The sequence below is a fragment of the Calidris pugnax genome, unplaced genomic scaffold, assembly GCF_001431845.1.
Source record: "Calidris pugnax isolate Ruff unplaced genomic scaffold, ASM143184v1 scaffold65, whole genome shotgun sequence".
NCBI lineage: Eukaryota > Metazoa > Chordata > Aves > Charadriiformes > Scolopacidae > Calidris > Calidris pugnax.
In genome coordinates, this window is record NW_015090785.1 from 188,793 (window position 1) to 208,656 (window position 19,864).

At 44.9% G+C, this 19,864-nt stretch overlaps 1 protein-coding gene across 1 annotated transcript in view; it reads right to left on the reverse strand.

The window, feature by feature from the left end:
• GPC1 (glypican 1) overlaps nt 1–19,864 on the reverse strand; it is a 265,931-nt gene that overhangs the window by 108,755 nt on the left and 137,312 nt on the right. The window contains exon 2 of the mRNA XM_014966277.1: nt 18,286–18,444. Coding sequence (XP_014821763.1) covers nt 18,286–18,444 — 159 coding nt within the window. The remainder of the gene's footprint in view (nt 1–18,285; nt 18,445–19,864) is intronic.

Genomic DNA, 19,864 nt, shown 5'->3' on the forward strand with positions numbered 1-19,864 from the left:
CTATTGCTTATTTCTCAACTGCTCCTCTTTAATAGAGCCCATCTCTGTTTCGAACACATAATGTTATCCTTCCTGTATCCTACTCCTTCCATGCATAATAAAGCGCATTTAAGGTACTTATATGGCTGTTGTTACTAAAGGATGTGTGCACCTTTTTAGTCTATCTATCTTCATAATACCTATGGGAGCTGGGAAAGTCCTATTACGGTCTCAGGCTCAGAACATCAGAGATATTTAGGGGCCTGCCACTGAGATAAATGGGATTAGCTGCCCCATGGCTTTTCTGGCTCAGAGCCTCCACTGTGTCCCTAAAATCACAAAGGACATCTTAAATGAAGCAGGGAAGCACACTTAAGAGTCTCACTACCTAGGCTGGGGGGCTTGTTTCTGGACCAGCTTCTCCTTTTTGACTTAGTCACGTGTTGTTAAAGGATAGAGATATTAGATAAGGTAAAAATCATGTCATTCCTCTCTTCTGTCTACACACATCTTCTGTACTGTTGGCGTATATTGGCTACAACCACTTTGGTATACTCTGCTTTAATCCAGCTCAGTTTTCTCTCAAAAGCCTCTGCAGAGAAGTCCACAAATAACCACCAGATCTCTGATTTAGCTCAACACTCCTGCCTCCTTCCACCTCAGAGCAGCAAATAGACTTTTATTGCCCTTTGCACCTGGTGAGCAGTTGCTTCTGCAAAGCAGTGTGCCCAGGTGAGGGCTGGGTGGCCGCGTGTGTACACACTCACCCTGACCAACACGGGTGGCTTGTAGAGGAAATTCTACAAGCTGGGGGGCTCCACCAGTTCCCTCCCCAGTTCTGAGTATCAGACGTACAAAACACAACACACACGCCACCTTCCCACAGGGCACAACAGGAGCAGCGTGACTCCTGTCCTCCACACTTGGGAATTTGTCTAAACACACTCCACTTATCCACGCTTGGGAATTTGTCTAAACACACTCCACTTACCAACACAGGTATCTATTTTGAACATCAAACTTCCCAAAAGCAAGCAGCAAATAGTGTGACACAAAGAAACAGTGCACAATTTTCATAAAGAAACAAAACCTCTCTGTCTCAAAACTGGGCTTCACACAAGCACCTTCGAGTGCTCAAAACAAGGCGCTACCCCGAAGCTCTCCTCAGTAGGGTTACCCCAAGCCACCTTGGCCTCTTCACCCAACGGCACCACAACCTACAGTGGCCAAATGTCCATCAGGACAGCGTGGGTGGAACATTTTTTCTTACTGCAACCACAGGAAGACGTGATTTTTTTTCCTCCACAGTCACTAAGTAGCCCAGAGTAACCCCAAAATACTGTTCCATCCTCATTGCCACAGGCACACGCCTTTGAATAAAGAAGGGACGGTATTTTCCACTTCCTCAAAGCAATTACCTCTTAAGATATGCGTTAGTTCAATCTTTCCAGGATTTAAATTAAGCCAAGTATTAAATCATCCAAAGCTAACTACCTGAACATTTTCAACATCTTTCAACATCTTAAAAACAGACAGTCTTTGATGCTTGTTACTTTAAAGCCACAGAATTTTGTCTGGAAATTGACCACTTAAATTCCTTAAAGTGGAAGTTGAGTAAAAAAAATGGAACTATTTCCAGACTCTAATTAATATTTTATTATTTAGCCCATATGTGAGAAGCGTCCTGGGTCTGTTAGGTAGATTTTTTTATTAACTTGAGGCACTCTAGGATGTTAAAAACCAGGGGTTTGTGTTAGGCTTACAAACACACATTTGCATGTGTGTTGGGTGTAGGAGGGCTGAAGGTGAGAAATCCATCGACAGAGGCTTGTATCGGGGTTTTGGACTTGCACTGTTCACTTTGTCTAAGAGGTTCACATGCCAGCATGGTCACGATGGTTGTCCCTCAGAGACTGAACACAGGCCCCGCTCATCAGATCAGCAATTCTTGTAAATAAGAAATTACAAATGGTTCCTTGGATATTAGTTTTGCTAATTTGACAGTGTTGAAAAATAATTTTATTCCTAATAGGAGTTCAAAGCGTGACTGCCTCCTTGCCTAAATTGCCTGTTTGCAGCAATCTGAAATGGAAGTATTTTATCAGCTTAGCTCGACAGAGTGAATTCCTATTACCATAAGAAAAAGAACCTCCAGTATCCGATTTCAGGTTCCAAATTGTTTCAGTTCATTGTGAATCTCTGGAAGTATGGAGAAAATGCACTCTGTTTCCAGTTTAACACTGCTACAAAGTACCCTAAATCTGCAACTCTACAGATAAATGTCTGGGTTTACATACAAAGAGGACAAAACTCCAGTGAAATAATTAGCAAGATTTACTGTCACGCTGTGACTGCGGGGGAGACCTGGGAAGATTTAAACGTGCTGTTGGTGGCTGCTCGCCTCCTGGGTTGGTTGGGAAGCTTCTGGTGCAGAACACAACAAATATCAAACAGTCCAATTACGGTGATGAAAGCGCTCAGTCGACACGCTGTGACCCATCACTCGGGTCTGGCAGGGAAGCATTTCATTCATATTGCGGTTTGTGGTTCGCACAGATATTGCCCGCTATCTCAAATGCCTGTCCTTTTAAAATCTATTGCACAATAGAGACCTGGGAGTTTTACGACAGCACAGATTCCAATCTTTTTAGTCCTTTTAATGAAAATTAATCATCATGCTTTTTTTTTTTTTTTTTAAATGGAAAAAGACCAAACCTGAACTGTGTCTGCTGACAGAGTTCTGTATATCACTCCCAATTCTTTTAAATGGGTTTTTTATGTTTGCAAGAAATATGTCTTTTTTGTCTCTTTGCTGATATACCCCAATCTATCCCCTAGATGTCCAAGCACGACTGCTGCTCATGAGGCTGTTTCCTCCCCACCGCTGTCTGCCAGCATCTCCCTTCCCTGTGCTCAGGAACCTGCCTCTGAAGACCCTGAAGGGAGGGTGTGCAATACAGGTTATTTACCAATTCTGCTGGTGTTAAGCTACCCCCATCTTCAAAGAGTCGTCACCATCCACAGAGAATCCTTCAGATCTACCAACGTGGAGCGTGCAAAGTGGCAGAATTCTCAGCCCTGATGCCCAGGAGGGAAGGCCTGTTAAACCTCAGCCTTTCCAGCTTCTTCACACCTATGTCTCGGGGTGGTTCTTCACCTTACCCACACCATGGCCACTTCAGCGGCCACGGAAGCGCCCCTCCGGCAATTTCAACAGCCTCTGCATCAGATCCTTGCCCTGTGTCATGTTTATTTATATGGAAGGGAGGTTTTTGCACTCCATAAGAAGGGCCGTGGGACTAGGAGTGTGTCTACTCCTTTAGGAATGAAGAGCAGAGACCCTGGGGAAAGAGTTGCTGCAAGAACAGGCCAGTTTGTTTCAATAGCCTTTTTTTGGGTGGTGCTAATGTCTGCCTGTTGCAAGGAGAAGTCAGGGATGCCCTAAGAGGGATGCCTGGCTGTGCCATTCGGTGCAGGATGAGGCATCAGCTTCCTCCCCATCGCTGCGCCCCACCAGCTCCACGCTGGACCCAGAGCAGTGGCTGCCAGGATCGCTGCCCGCCGGCACTGCAGTCACTTCACGGCCTCACATGTGTCCCTTCTTCAACAAGTCTCACCACAATGCTTACCCCTGGTCTAACAGAGACGTTTATTCCCACAGCTGTATTTCTGCTATCGCTGTTCACTCAGCAGTTGGGTTGGATGAGATGATTTCTTGGGGTGACTCATATTCCACCCTCCGTTAATCCCTGAGGCAGCTGTTATCTGGGCAGTGATTGAGTAGTTTTACAGCAAGTATTTCACATTTCGTGCTTTCGTTACCTCCTCTCTTCCCTTTGGAGATGGACGAGGCAGGTGCCTATTGACCCCTCCAGCAAAAAGTGTCCCCAACTGCTGCTGGGGACACTTCCAGCTCCTCCAGGAGCACTACTGACCTCAGCATCGCTGACCAAAGAGGTCCCAGCTGGGGAGCTGCTCACACCACCCCACAGCAGGCAGGATGGGGGACGGAAACGACCCAAAAAGCTTGGAGAAAGCTGCAGCATGCAGCAAGGAGAGGGCTGAGAGCCCTCCAGGCTCGTGCCCTCAGCTCCGTAACTACAGACTCAAAGAACAGATAATCAGATCCTGTGAACTCACTCCCGTTAGCTCTGCTGACCAACGGCTTCTTTCCCTGCTTTACACACAGCAGATAAAGGCTTGTTCTGTTTCCTTTGGCCCCCAGAGATAAAATTTTATATTTGTCGCTGTGCATTTCATTTTCTGGGTTTCTTTCAGAATGATACAGTCTGTCACGGCTTCATTCCCCAGTGGAAACCTGAAAATCACTGGGCCGTGTCCTAACCCCGTTACATCAACTTATTTAGTGTCAAAACTTGGCTCAGTTTTGCAGAAAAGGCTCTTCAGTGAGTCAGCTTCCCAGTAAATCTTCAGGGTTGTTAATCCACAGGCGGATCCTACTCCGATGCGATACGTGTATAGTGTTTTCCTTGGCCAGGAATAAAAGAGAACTGCTTCAGACACGCTGTGCTTCAGCTGCATAAAATGTCTCGATTAGCATTTCTTGTTTTGTTTTCAGAAACAAGAGGAAATAACAATAGACTCCAAATCTCTCTCCCGTTCATAGCCGAAGCTGGCCTGCATAATTAAAGGTAATTGTTAGCTTCTTAATAGCTTGGCGTTTTCCGCTGCACCTTCTAGAGAAGAGAAAAATCCAGACCGAAGGACTATTGAATTGGGAATGTTCATTCAGCATTCTCAGTGGGCATTTTCCTCTTGTATTTAAGCCAAAACAGTAAGTAATGTAGGCAGGAAGCATAGAGAGCAATTGCTTACTGGTGACCAAAGGTAAGAAAGGTCAAACGTTTATTTCCTATGCTGCTCCTATGCGTGCAGTGCCCAGAATCTTTTAATTATATTTCATGGTACTCTGAACTCGTACAAGGACATAAAATATATTTATAGCTCACTTAAACTCTTGGTAATGAAATAGCCATCCTACACAGGACCTCTGCTAATCAACTGAAGACTTTCTGCGCGTTAACTTAAAAAAATGCAAAAAAAGCACTTGTTCGTTCTCCAGCAGAAATGCATTAACTTAAAAAATGCAAAAAAGCACTTGTTCGTTCTCCAGCAGAAATGCTTGTCACAGTTTAAACACAACAACAAAGAAAAGCATTTTTTTTTTGTTTGGTAACAGTTTGAGTCTGTATCAGTTCACCTGTGATGTCTGAAGTACAAAAATACAATTTCACTGGCAATGCACATTTATTATAACTGTTATTATTATCTCAACCACACTGTGCCGAACACCGAAGAAACATGTAATAAAAAGATCACCGCTCTGTAAAGCTTCTCCTGTCTAAATATGTAATTTTCTCTCTTTTAGACAACAGCAAAAAAGGGGTAATGAAATAAAGGTCTTTAAAGATTTCACTTAACTAATCATACTTGATGCAAATTTCTGACGAGCAGACTGAAAAGCAGCCAGACTATTTTGCTCCTGTGATTATACACCTCACAGCAAACTTACCATACACATCTTACACACACCTTGCACGCTGGGCATCTGCTTTAAGATGAATTTTGGGGAAGAAGATGAGCCAAACACGTTAACTGTTTCGAAGGCTGAGATTAAGGAAAGGGGTCGGTGCTTTACCATGGCACCAGCCAGCTGCCCAAAGGGTAATGAAATAAAGAGGTCTTTAAAGATTTCACTTAACTAATCATACTTGATGCAAATTTCTGACGAGCAGACTGAAAAGCAGCCAGACTATTTTGCTCCTGTGATTATACACCTCACAGCAAACTTACCATACACATCTTACACACACCTTGCACGCTGGGCATCTGCTTTAAGATGAATTTTGGGGAAGAAGATGAGCCAAACACGTTAACTGTTTCGAAGGCTGAGATTAAGGAAAGGGGTCGGTGCTTTACCATGGCACCAGCCAGCTGCCCTTGCTTTCCTTTCTCCCAAATGTCACCATGTTCAGGGAAAGGAAAAAACTAAAGTTGCTGGTGGAACCTTAATTCAGCTCCCCGATGTGCATGCATTATGATACAATCTTTAATTAGCCAATGAGGAAATTAATAATTATGTACTGCGTGCAGGATTTGGTTGCCGTACAGTAAATAATGCACCACGCTACACAATGGATGGTGATGATTCAGCAGACACCATCTATCATGTGCCCTGCAAGGGGCCTGCGAGAAAAAAAATAATAGTCTAGGATCACATCATTAGAGAGAGAATATGAATACTATATTTGTGCCAGAGAGAGGGGGGCAAATTAAGACTGCACAAGAAATCCCAGTTCTAGTCTTTCGCCTTCTTGCTTTTTTTGTAATGGACTACAGGAGAGATGGGGAGGGACTCTTTATCAGGGAGTGGAGCGATAGGATGAGAGGTAATGGTTTTAAGCTGAAAGAGGGGAGGTTTAGATTAGATATCAGGAAGAAATACTTTACTGTGAAAGTGGTGAGGCACTGGAACAGGTTGCCCAGAGAAGCTGTGGATGCCCCATCGCTGGAGATGTTCAAGGCCAGGCTGGATGGGGCTTTGAGCAACCTGGTCTGGTGGGAGGTGCCTCTGCCCATGGCAGGGGGTTGGAACTTGATGATCTTTAAGGTCCCTTCCAACCTGAACCATTCTATGATTCTATGACTATGCAAACATGAAGATATTCAGTGTTTCTTATCTGTTTCATACAGGAGACATCGTCAAAGAGAAGCTGAACTGTGTAGCAGTTCAGAGACCTGATGGTGACAGGTTGGGCACCACCAGGAAGGCAATTGCACTTGCTGGGCTGGGCTTCACGGTGAGGAGCTGGGAACCCAACACAACAAGGGGACAAGAGGAAACCTCACCTGGCTCAGCTCAACCCTGTCCTCTCCAGCCTGACCAAAAACTGCTGTGACAAACACAAAAAGCAGAGGATGTCAAATCCTGCAGAAACACGAACAATTCTGTTCCTCTCACAGAGCTCCTCGAGCCGGACAAAACTCAGGTGTGAAGCAGCTGTGATTCCTCTGAGCTGCAGCAAACACATTGCCCGACATGGAAAAGACCAGCTGGTCTTGTGATGGGGACAGCCAACTGAGCAGCCTTCCTGTTCCTTCAGAAGCATCAAGGAGGAACATCAGCCGGTGCCCTGGGGCTCTTGACGCCAGCCAAAGTGGTGAGCACTGCAGGACCAGGAACGCTACCTCTCTACCATTATTATTTGGGGAGCCAAATTTGGAAAGCAAAGATACAGGCAAGCCCTTGATTCACACTCAACCAAGACAAACAGGATGCTCTACTTCTGCCCTCAGGTGTCACAAATAAAGCACAAAGCAAACAAGTTATGGCTATATATTATTCTTGGGTATTTCCACCCAAGCCTTTGCTTCTCCTGCAGCCAGGAGGGCAGGGGCAGAGCCGCAGGCACAGAGGGGCACACCAGAAGAGAGCTGAAATAGTAAAGTAAATTCCAGACGTTTCCCCCACGACAAGTTTACTACATGCTGCCACGCAATACTTTTATTGGCATTCATTAGTCCTTGAGGACCAATTTATTCATTTTTAGCAGCATTAAAACAGAGGTTGCATTTTACGAGTGAATCGCTGTACTGCTGGGGCTGTAGGAAGCCGCTCAATTATCTCCAGCGCGTTCAACGCTGAATCCAGACTCGATGCTAATCTGAAATTGTAACAAACATTATTTCCCCCAGCCTTGATTAACTGACAAGTCTGATCCCCAGCTCGCAGCCGTCTCCGGCTTTTGGGGAGGGAGGTTGGGGGCATTGGGTTTCCTTATTTATTTTTATCATTGCCCTGCAGCTTGGGAAACCGCAGCGCGGAGACGGTCACCACCAGGGTGCTCAGCAGCAACGCATGGCTGGAAGGGAAAACCAAAAGATTGAAGCCCCCACTATTCACAGCAAAGCTCTTCCTCCTTTTGTATCTCATTTCTCCTACATTTGGAGCTTCGCTCCTGTTTAAGAATGGCTGGAGACCACAATTTAGCATTCACATTTAACTAGATATTTGTGGCATTCCCAAGTCAAATTAACAAGCTTGTTACCTCTTGATATGTAAATATACTGTAATAGTCATCCCCGGTGACACTTACAAAGAATACAGCCATCCCTGAAATCGGGGCTTGCCCCATTTCAATGGAAATACACACACACACCTGCCTACATATGTACATACACATATATTTTTCTATTTATTTGACCCCCTCCCTTAATCAACACCTCCAAGCCACCCAGTTTCAATAAATTCATGCTCTTACTGCTTTGAAAATAATCCCAGCCCTCATTCTTTTTGTAAGAATGAAAATCCAAGCAATTTTCATGGCTCTCATTATGATAATTTTTCCTGTTTTGTTTAATTTTGTTTCAGACTAACATTTGGCAGCTCTCGTGGGTTGAGCCAGGGAAAGAGATTAGGGTCGTTGTTTTAAGGCAGCAGGTGTAGTGATCAACCTGGAAATATGTTGGTATCCCTCTTGGAGATGTGGCTACGACAAATGGAGACAACAGTTCCAGCATTACATGCAGAAATAAAGCTAGGTAATCAATAGAAAGGTGCTTCGGAGGGAAAAACTGAATCCTTATTTCTCTTCTTTCCTAATGAATGCAGTCTCACTGGGCTTCTATCTGGGCTCCTACATGGGCTGCTGTCATGGTGGCCTTTGGGCAAAGCGTGTGCTGTTGGTGAGCCCTTGGTCTGGAGATAGCAGTGGTTTAAGAGGAGTATTTCTAAAGAGAAATCCTTACTGAAGTGTGTGCTATTGGGCAGCCCCTTGGTCTGGAGATAGCAGTGGATCAAGAGGAGTATTTCTAAAGAGAAATCCTTACAGGCCCCTGGCAAAACTACCATTTTTACATGTCCTCTCCTAAAGAAGACAATCTAGCTGAAGCAAAATTCACAGTGTATCCTCACCCCTGGCTCCATCGACTCAAAGCACCTGATGCTGGACTCACATTTTGCAGTATCAGGTCCTGTGAAAGCTGGGTTTTCTAATTTCTATTTCTCTTCACAGTAAAACAAACCCAGCTCATTGGTGTCTTGGCCAAATCTGCAGCTTTAACAAGAATGACTTAACACTACTCAGTTTCTTCAGAAGTAGCTATGAACTGCTGGGTAAAATGAGGGTTTTCTTTCCCTCTAACCTGGCTAATTTCAGAAAATACATGAAATAGAATCAAAATATCCTGACACAGCCTGGGAGGGAAGTGAGGTACTGGAAAAAGCTCTGCACATATTACTCAATGTAAACCGTGTTTTTAAACTCAAGAATCTGTGTTGGTCTGAAGGGAGGAAACTAAATTAGAACGGAAAAGAGGGGAGAGAAGTAAAGCACCCTTAAGCAGCCATGGCATATATGAAGGTGAAATGTTTGTCAGTGAAGGCTTCAGCCTCTTTCTACCCCAAGGAGGGATTATCTTTGACTCTCCCTGTAAATAGAGCAATTCTCAGCCTAGTTTTCACAGGCACAGAGCACCTTCAAGTTCCCATTCGCACCACTGGCACTCATGCTGCACTCCAAAAAAATCAGCCCAACTATCCTAATCACACTGGTTACCAGATGCCAAAAACCTCTGTTATATCCTTGCCCTCATTTATACAACTTGTTTGTGGACCTCCCTTATGGTTTTGATCATTTCTTCCACTTTGGAAGGGGCATTACACAAAAACCCCCTCGTACCAACGACCCAAGGAGCATTCAGAGCCAGCGCCTACTCGCTCTTAGGTGGGGGCCACTGAGAATGAATGCTTCAAAAAGTCTCGGTTGATAAACACCTGCAAGACATGGGATGACATGACGTATTTTGCTCTCTTACCGGAAAAAGATCACTGCATTTTATGACTACAAGGACTTCTGGTACTCCCTCACCTTACCCAAAGCCAAGGGACTTGGGCTCTGTTCCCTCCTCTAGCACAAACCTACGGTATGACCTTCCACTCATCTCCTCCCTCCACACGCCACTCACCCAAACCTAGGGTTTCTGTTGTTTTTAAACAAAGTCCTTGGACCGCAGGTTGAGTCTCAGGCAGGCAGGATGCCCTGCAGTGCATTACAGTAACGAGAAGCTTCTTGGCTCTCTGGATGTGCTCCTTCCATGCCAATAGCTAATAAAGCAGAATCAACAGTTTGCTGCGAGCATTTCTGGTGAGAGAGAACAAAGTACTTCTCTATCATCTCAAATGAGAACAGACATCTTGAAGTACTCAAAATAACACAACCTCCTATGTCAGGACATGCCACATATTTCAGTAGCGTAGTTTCAAGCTTATTGTGTATGATCTGTAAGCGGGGACAACATCTTGCCTCTGGAGCCCTTGATGCTCCCAAATTACCACAGTGCCTGGCTGGGAACAGGGGATGGGATTCTTGGCAAATGCCAAGCTGGGGGGGAAACACCGACTCACGAGCTGATTCAGAGCACCTTCATTTCTTTGCAGTCAGAGCACCCCAAGATATCCCAGTATTTTTCTCTTATGAGAAACACTGAGCACCAGCATGGAAACTGCTTTGTGTGGAAACCAGTAAACTATCTGGAAGATGGCTGAGTGTAAACTGGTTGAAGCCATGGGCTCTGCAGGAAAGCCATGCATAAAAAAATTGTCTGTTTGTCCCCCCTTTTGTGCTCTGACCTCCATCGGGGTGTAATTCTTCTGCAGTCACTGAAGGCCACGTCCAGCCCTTGTAAAAAAAAGCTTGGCTGCTTACTCTCTGAAATCAGAGGTTTTCAAAGAGATTTGTGCGTTGATTCCTGAACGTTAAAATAAACTCTGCCAACACTTTCTCCTTAAATGACTATCTGGCCATCACTAATTTCTTGCCAAATACGCCTGTGTCATCCAGTATCTCGGAAGAGCAGGTGCTTTCTTTTATGTCCCCACGCAGATGCACATTTCACTGTTCTCTGAGCACTCACAGGCAGCTTTTTTTGAGTGTGTGACAAAAGATGGTGACAGCTGCTGAAACCGAGATGCCTGATCTACCTTTTCTACCTAATCCGACTTCTGCAAGGGACGAAGCAGCTCATCTCTTTGGGGTGTGCAAGCCCAAGGCACCCCAGCGCAGCACCCTCATCCCAGCAACGGCCACTGCCTCCCTTTATTCCCTTTTCTTTCTATAAAAGAGAATATTGTGCCTATGCCATCTGCTCAGCGAAGTGCTGCACGTACGTTGGGATATACCCTGCAGCGCACAACGGAGCCTTGCAGATTAAATGTGAAGAGAAGCGGCTGCGAGGGGAGAGAAAACTCCAGGTGCTGGAGCTGTTACAGGTGAGCCTAAGCGTTTGCTTCCCCCGGGCAGCTACCTGTCAGGATTAATCTTGCCGAGCCCAGGAATGTGCCTCAGCAGACGCCGCACCCCATTCCAGGAAACCATAAATACCAAATGAGATGCTGGGCACCGCACATGAAAGTATCTTCTTTCCGCCCGAGCGTGATTGTGGGGGAGCGACGGCCGGATCAGCATCAATCCTGCCTCCTGCTGGGGTTTTCTTAAGGGGGTTCCTTGGGGGAAAGGAGGAAGGAGGAGAGAGTGGGTGCCTGCTGCCTTCCTCCTAAGGAAGCATCCAGAGAACCCCCTTATTCGTTTCTCCATCCTGGACCTGCCTGGGGACCCTCTTTTTTATTTCCAGGTTAAAGGACTTTCTCCCTCTTCCCAAAACCAACCCTAATCAGAACAATCTTTGAGAGCCCCCCTCTTATAAGTACTTTTGATAACGCAACCCAGAGGCAAAGCTGAGGAAGAACCAGTCATCTTCTGAATGGTGCTGCCCAAGTGCCATGCAGGAGGGGGCACAAAACAACCAATCGTGCTTTGAGTAGCACATTTTGGCCGAACAGGGTACCCCTGGCCTGTCAGAGAAACACATTGTGGGTGATAAACACTAATTTAGCAAAAATGTTTGACTCCCCGGTTTATTTTCCTCCCGTTTCCTTGTCATGTCACTAGGAAAAGTAATAATTTTCTCATATATTGTTAAGCTTCCTGCTGATCTCAAAGACCTTCCTCTTCTTGATTCCCCCTCCTCAGCTTCCCTGACCCTACAAACTTTTGTTGGCAGGCTGAAGTGGTTTTTGGTCTGTAATATGCTTTTCCATTTGGAAAAGACGCCTGTGCACGGGCACTGCTTGATGTTAGATGTTCAGTGATGACACTAGCAGAAGGCCAATGCAAGACGGATGTCTGGAAAGGCAAACATCAGGTGAGATGTGGAAGCCATCCCCATCATGTCCCTGGAGGTATGTCTGAGCCCACTGCCCCACAGGGTGCTGGGACCCGCTGCCACTTCCCGTCTGCCCGAGGATGGCCAGTGCTCTCCTGCAGAGCTGAGCCCATGGCCAAGGCCACCAACTGAGGCCACACACCACAATTTCAGGGGCAGCGCCCCAGCATGGGGAGTTACCACAAAAAAGAGCTTCCCCGGCTAATTAGGGGCTTCTGGATCAAAAGCAATATATTTAAAGCCCAAACCCAGAGTCTTGGCTCCAGGGAGCCAACGGTACCAACACCAGAGGTGGTGGGAGGCAGCCAGCTCGCCCAGGCTGGGACTACCAGAGGGACACTGCTGACTCCAGAAGTGCTCCCTTCCACAGCCTTTGAAACAAAGGAATTTATTTCAAAACACAACAGCATTTCCATATTTTGAGGTACAACCAGCTCCTGGAAATCTTCTTTCCTGTTTCTACATAAACACGGTATCTTTTAGGCAGCCCCTCTCCAAACCCAAACCATGCAATGTCTCCACAGAACAGCCACAGCCCAGAGTGGTGGCAGCACGACACTGTGATCCTGTCGGGGCAGTGCTCTTGGGGACACAGAATCACATGGGGTTGGATGGGACCTCTGGAGATCATCCAGTCCAACCCCCCTGCCAAAGCAGGTCCACCCAGAGCAGATTGCATAGGAACTTGTCCAGGTGGGTTTTGAACATCTCCAGAGAAGGAGACTACCCACCGCTTTGGTCTTGTCTCAATCCTTTTCTGCACATAGTCCCACATCTCTCAGAACACATCTTCTGGTACATGGGCCACCAAATTTGGACACCTTAAAATTTCAGACTGGCAGGGTTTGGTTCATGTTATCGTCAGCTGAGAAAAACATTTACAAAATTCAGATTCAGGTACGGATTCTGTAGTCCAGGACAGAGCTTTGCCTGCTGGGCTTACTCCACAGCGTCCTGATCATGCAAATAAATATATGTATATATGCTGCTCTCCCCAGCCTGTCCTTTTAGGGGCTGAAGCCCTGGGTACTGTGGGTTAAATAAGTCAGTTTCTCTGACAAAGACACATTTGGTTGAATTTTAAAATGAGGCCTTTAGAAATCTCTAAAATTTTAACCATCAGTGTGTAAAAGCTTCTAGGACGTTCTCCACCTTCTAACATTTAAAACAATGATTCATCTTCATAAGAAATATCTAACTGTCTAAAACTAACTCTTAAATAATGTTAATTATCTGCATGGTCTGTGTTTCAGCATATGTGATTTCCAGCTACCAGCACCGGACGCTACGAAAGCTTTTACACGACATCAACCTTCCAGTGAGCAGCAACCCACAAAATACAAAATTTTTTAATCTGCATTTGATTGCCAGAGCCTAAAAATCCCAGAATTTAGGAGAGCCACAAATAGCTTTTAGACCGTGCAGCGGGGGATAAAAGCCAAGATTTTTGGTTCAGCTTGTTGATATTTCCTGAAAACATGAAACAATTCTGAAAGGATGGATTTCCTGGCTCAGAGCTAAAGGTCATCGGTCACACAGGGAGCGCTCGCCGAGTGCACCAAAACGATGGGGAAGGAAAGATTGGCGCGACATTGCAGTATTATGAAAAAGTGATTTAAGTGGGGGAAAAAAGGGAGAGAAGGGAGGGACAGACGAGGATTAGCCTCTCAACAAGTGAGCTTTCATTGAGACTAGAAAACCAGCCTTGTTCCTTGCTGCTTGCAGCCCCTCGCTGTCACTCCAAGCACCACTGGCTCTGGCTCCCTCTTTCCGCCCCTCTGCCAGCCGGGCAGCCCCGTCCCCTGCCACCATCCCAGGCTTCATGGTTCCGGACACAACCACTCCATCCAGGCATCACAAATCTCTCCTCTAGCCCTTCCTTCGTGGGCCAGAGCCTTCTCCAGGCCCATCTCTGTAAGAGATTATGGAGGCACAGGTTTCACTGGGAAGGGCAGGAGTTCCGAAGTCCTGTGACTTTGCGCAGCACTGGCGTACAGTTGTGTGACAGGCACAAAACAGCTCATTTTTCCAAGGAATCTTCCCCAAAGCTGCCCTGTGTTTAGAACTTGCTCCCACCACAATTCCAGAACCAAAGCACTTCACTGGTTAACTGGTTCTGCAGCCGGCAGAGGGGGCAGCAGGCAGCGCTCATCGCTTTCTTGAAATCATCCGCTTGAACAAAGTTCCTTGTCAAAGTATTTCATTTTATAATAACAGCTGCTGAAAATTTCCCGTCACTGAGATGGTACCACTTTGAAAACAAGCATATTCTGCAATTAAAAGTGCCAAGACGCTTATAAAGTTGCTAGCATCTTTAAAACAATACTTAGTCTCAACAGAGTCCGTCCCAGCTCCCTCCAAGACTCCCTGGCTTGTTTTGACTTTTATTATTCATGTTTTTATTTTAAAGTATGGGGTATGTATAATTTTCCAGCCAAATAAACTCTGCTTAAAACCAACCGAGCAGCCTCCAGCAGGTCCCCCCCACAGGATATCCACCCAGGTAACTACAATCCCCCCACCAGGCCTGACCAAGAGCCCTGGGACATCAGAATTAACAAAGAATTTGTGCATATAATCCTGCTAATGAAATGCCACCACTCTGACCTCAACCTCCTCCCTAACACTGACGTATCAAAAGCATATGCTCCCATCACTCATGGTCTTTTTTTTTTTTTTTTTTTTAAAATAAAAACAAAGGTGTTGAAGAATCTGAGTTAATGGATGATCTGTGCATTCCTGACTCAGTCTTCTCCACATAATGCATATACCAAAAATACCAATCTGGATAAGATATAGAAAACCAATTTATTTATAGGATTAAATGATACTGTGGCATGCAGTGAAAATCTCTACTGTTTTAATCCCCACATATTGCTACCAAGTTAAACACAGGCTTGATGCAACCATATTATTTAATGTTTTCTTTCCCCTTTTCTTTTTTTGGTTTGGTTTTTTTTTTTTTTTTTTTTTTTAAATTAAAACCAAGTGGTTGTAGAGCAAAATACCAGCTTTTCAGCTAAAAGGTTAACAGCAAGCCAATGGCCACATGTGTAGCTTGAATCTGATGCCACCAAATCTTGCTAAACACAGTAAACTAAAGCAAACCACCAAATGCCCCCCCTGCCCCCGTAAGCAGCTAAGCAATACTGTGGGCTGTTAAACTTTAAATTTAGCCCTGGCAAATCCTGGAGGAAAGGCACCCCAGAAGGTATGTGTCCTCTGCTATGCAGAGAGAGCACTCAAACCATAGGATCCTATTCCACATATATCGCTTTCGACTATACGGCTATACCTATCATATGTCATCTGTATTTCACATGTATATTTTCTCTAAATATACTTTGTATGAGATAAAGGACACTGTTCTTGCCCAGAAAGTGCTTGCCCCAGAAGCAGTCAAGTGAGACTGAAATGACAGATTATAATTCCTTGCAATGAGACGAAGCCATAGCTCAGAATAGAGGAGCTCTGACAATTTAGGGTTTTACAGACCACAACCTGCAAGGATGAATTATTCTCCAAAGCAAAATGTTGCACACTAGCATAGAGAATATTTCTTCAGAGGCAGATTGCTGTAGCTTTGCTCTTTTCTAGCTGGAGCTTCAGGGCAATTTACAAGTAGAGACTATTGCCATGATCAGTAGTGAGATTACAGAAGCAAGATTTGCTGTGATGAATCTAAAAAAAGACAGCTCCAGGCCTAAAATTCAATGTGCCACACCTGCTAGCAGAGAATATATGAATAATCTGATCCCCAGGCTGCAAAAACTAGGAGAAAGGGTTGGACATCCTCATCCAGCGGAGCCTCCCCCGCCACATCTTCCTCTGGCCAAAGGAAAGCACCGACATGAAGTCGAGCTGTGCATTGACACCTCTGCAGCCCCAAACCTCCTCTCTAAGCTGCTGCTGAGGAAATCCAACACAACCAGACAGCCAGTGCCAGAAAGACAAGAACCCATCATCAATCTGACATCAAAAAATTCTGTTATTGAACAGCTCTAACCAGCACTACCTGTAAAACAGCTTGTTACCTGTGAGATTAATAACGTTAACTGAAAGACAAGGTGATTTCTACGGCATTGTTTCAGGAGCTGAGGTGATTCCATTGCCCCATCACCAGAACTCCCTCCATTTTAAACCATCTATGCAGTAGCTAAAGAGAAAATACTAATATTGCCTAAAGTCATGCTTGAAACTCAGGCACAATATGATGAATTTTTCTTTTGAATTATGTCTTGCATAAATTATAAACTTCGTATCAATTGCAAGGATTGTTATGCAAACTAAAAATGTATAATGGGAGCAGGAGACATCTTCTTGGCCTTGTGGGCTCAAGTGAAGTTATTCCCACTGCAAAACAGCAATGGTCTGTGCATTATGGTCTGTTAAAGTCGTACTTGGCTTATTGAACACCTACTTTGTTTGATGCTTAAAAGAGACTTGGGTATGCACCACAGAAATAAAGCTCTATTTTTGTAAAATGCTGGGGAACAAAATAAAACAAAAAAACCAACAGGGAAATCCCTCACAGCTCTAATTGTCATCTCAACACAAGCATTCCCCCTTTTATATGCTTGGTTTGCTTACTATTATTCCTATTGCTGTTATTATTACTAATCCACCAAAACATGAGATTCATAATAAACCAGTTGTTCACAAGGCAATTTCTGCTCGTCGATATAATCCTCAAAGCTCCCATCAAATGTTGCACTCTCTCTACATGACAGATGTAGAGCTGTGATCCTTTGAGAGTCTCTGGCAAACAAAAAGAGCAGATCTACCAGCCAGTGCTGCGACAGGCAATGGAGGGAGAGGGTGCCAAGGCTGGTGGATGCTCTGCATTGACCCCTGCAAGGAGCTGAATTTCAGAGGTCAGCGAGTGCTCTCAGAGGCAGCTACATCAGGTCCCATTCAGACATCAGTCTGAGCAACCAGCATTGTAAGATTCTTTTGAAAATCCCGGTTATCACTTCTTAAGGCAGGTGAAAATCAATTAATTTTGAGCTTTTAAAGGAACGCCTTCGCTCTGGTCAACCCTGGCCACACAGTTACAATGCACTTTGCAGAGATGCACTGCCTTTTCTTTCTATTCAGTGTAAAAGCACTTAATCTTGGTTATCGGCTCCCTGAAGGTCAGGCTTATTTCTTTAGATCTATTATTTACTGCTTGAGATTTCCAGTTCCACCTTTCTGGCTATTATAGCTTCTTTCCCCAACTCCTATTCTTTTCGTGATAACTCCATATGATGACTGTTGATAAAGTTAGGAGGACCATGATTCTAAATGCCTGACCTTCTTCAAAATCTGATAATGGATACAGTTTCTGAATCATAGGTCATCTCAATTTTGCCAATAAACCATTTATTTCCAGTGGCCTTCAGACCTTGAGGCTTACTGTGCACTGCAAAATGGATTCTTCAGGGAACAATAAAAGTAAGAGAGCCATCCTCAGCCTTTGCTTAGCGCATTAGGAGGGATGCTGTACTCTGGAGAGTATGTTTGTCCACAACATCTTACGTGCCACAGTCCTTAAGACCTTCACAGTCTTGGTACTTAGAAAATACAACACTTCTTGATGTTTGTATAAAGCTGAAAGTTATAATGATCTAATATGATCTAATCTCCTTTTCATTTGCAACCTATATGGAAAGGACAAGAAAAATCCACATCTCCTTAAACCCTCCCCATCTACTGAGGGCTGTCCAGTCACCTTTACCATATTCTTCAACTTACAGCTCAAGGCATCATGCCAAGTTTTGCATCACTACCTCAAAAGTTATGCTGCTGTGGCAAGAGCCGATTACGCCATGCTTGTAAAAGCTGTGTGGGTGCCAAGGTACACAAATTTGTTGGTACGAGCTCCTGCTCTGCTGAAATGGACTTCTCAAAATGGCTTGGTCTCGCAAAAACGATTCCTATTCAAGGTCAACATTTCAAGCAAACTATTGGGCAAGATGCAGAGGAAGGCACGTCGAACATGAATCCCTGGTTCGAGCGGTGCTTGAGAAGGTAAGCAGTGGCTGGACCCTGAGGTGGGGGGAACGGAGAGGTTTTACTTACTGTCAAAGCTCCTGTGCTGCGCTGTGAGGGTCGTCTGCACAGAGCGACCAGCCTCTTTCATCATGGCTTCAAATTCACTTCGGCTCTTGTTTGCAAAGTTCTCCTCCATCTCGCTGGTGCAGCAGGTATAGCCTTGGGGGCAGATTCGCAGGTGCTCCCCTAAAATGAAAGAAAATGTAGTTGAATAGCCAGGCCTGGAAAACAAAGCATTTCACCCCAAACAATCTGAGCACATAAATATCCCAGTTCCCTGGTAACCTGGATCTGCATCAGGCTGTACGTGTTTACCCCCTACTTTGAGTTATCCTGCATTAGTATAGTGGCTGGTGTGAATGCAGGTACAAGTCTTCTCTTTGCCGACTGTGAGGGAAGGAAAAGTGAAGGAGATAAAGTTCATACGTGGGACAAGGAGAAGGGAAACACAAGCGTCTCCTGCTCAAAGTCTGCCCTAGAATCCAGCTCCACCTAGAATCCCAGAAGACATGGAAGTCTCTGATTAAATGACATACTAGTCGTCCTCATTTGACTTAACATGTATATTATAACAATTGTTTGAAACTACCTTGTCACGAAAAAAACCTAACTCCAGTGTGCTCCCCACCCTGCACAGACAGCATCCCCAAAACCCCAATCCTGAGAAGGCACTTCCAAAGCCAGAGAGGTGGGACTAGTGACAAGTCTTCAAAAGACAAGAGATGTGCTGAATGCCAGTGGAATTTGGGTGACTAATTCCCCTCCATCCATTTTGAAATCTGCCCCGTTTACCATTTTTTCAATGAAAAATTTCTCTCCCAGCTTTCTGGGAGACAAGACCACCCAAAAAGGGTTGCTATGACGATCACTGACTGAATACACCCTTTGCTATTGGGAAGGACAGGAAAGGTAAGAGGACTCGGCAGTCAAAGTGAAAACTTCTTCAGTATGGGAGCTCCTCCTGCCCTCTGCAATCTCTTCATGTGGAGAAGCAAGTGTTTGAATAGGCAGTCAGAAACATTTTAAAAATAATTGTTTAAGTTTTTATGAGTCCTTACAAACACAGACACATCCACCTGCAAACACACCCCGTGTTTCTCCTTCCCCAGCAATAAGAATTCACTTGAATGAACTCAAACATCAGGGTTATTTTTTGAGGGGGTAAAGAGTAAAAAACCACTTGTTCCAAGCACGCACTGAGATAAACTGATTAAAATGAAGTTACCGTGCCTAACAGAACTTGATTGAGATTGCCAATTATTTTGCTGGCAGTTTTACAGGACTCCTGTCTTAACATCACAGGTGAGCTGAAACATATATTTAAAATCGCGTTTTATCTTGTGTGTCTCAACAGCTTCAAATTCTGAACCTGCGCAGTCCTCCAGAGCTCCCCATTAAAAGTCCTTCGCTGTTTGCAGTGTAAAGCCCTTGGCAACCGGGTGCCTTTGGGTGATGGGTCTTTGAAACTGGGTCCGTGCCCTGCCCCTGTGAATGCTGTGCCATTAGGAGCCTGACTAAGAGCAATTTTGACAGGCGCGCTATGTAGCTGATGTATTTTAGGCAGAAGCCATTCAGGATGAGTTTGCATTTTGCAACCTCTGCAGGG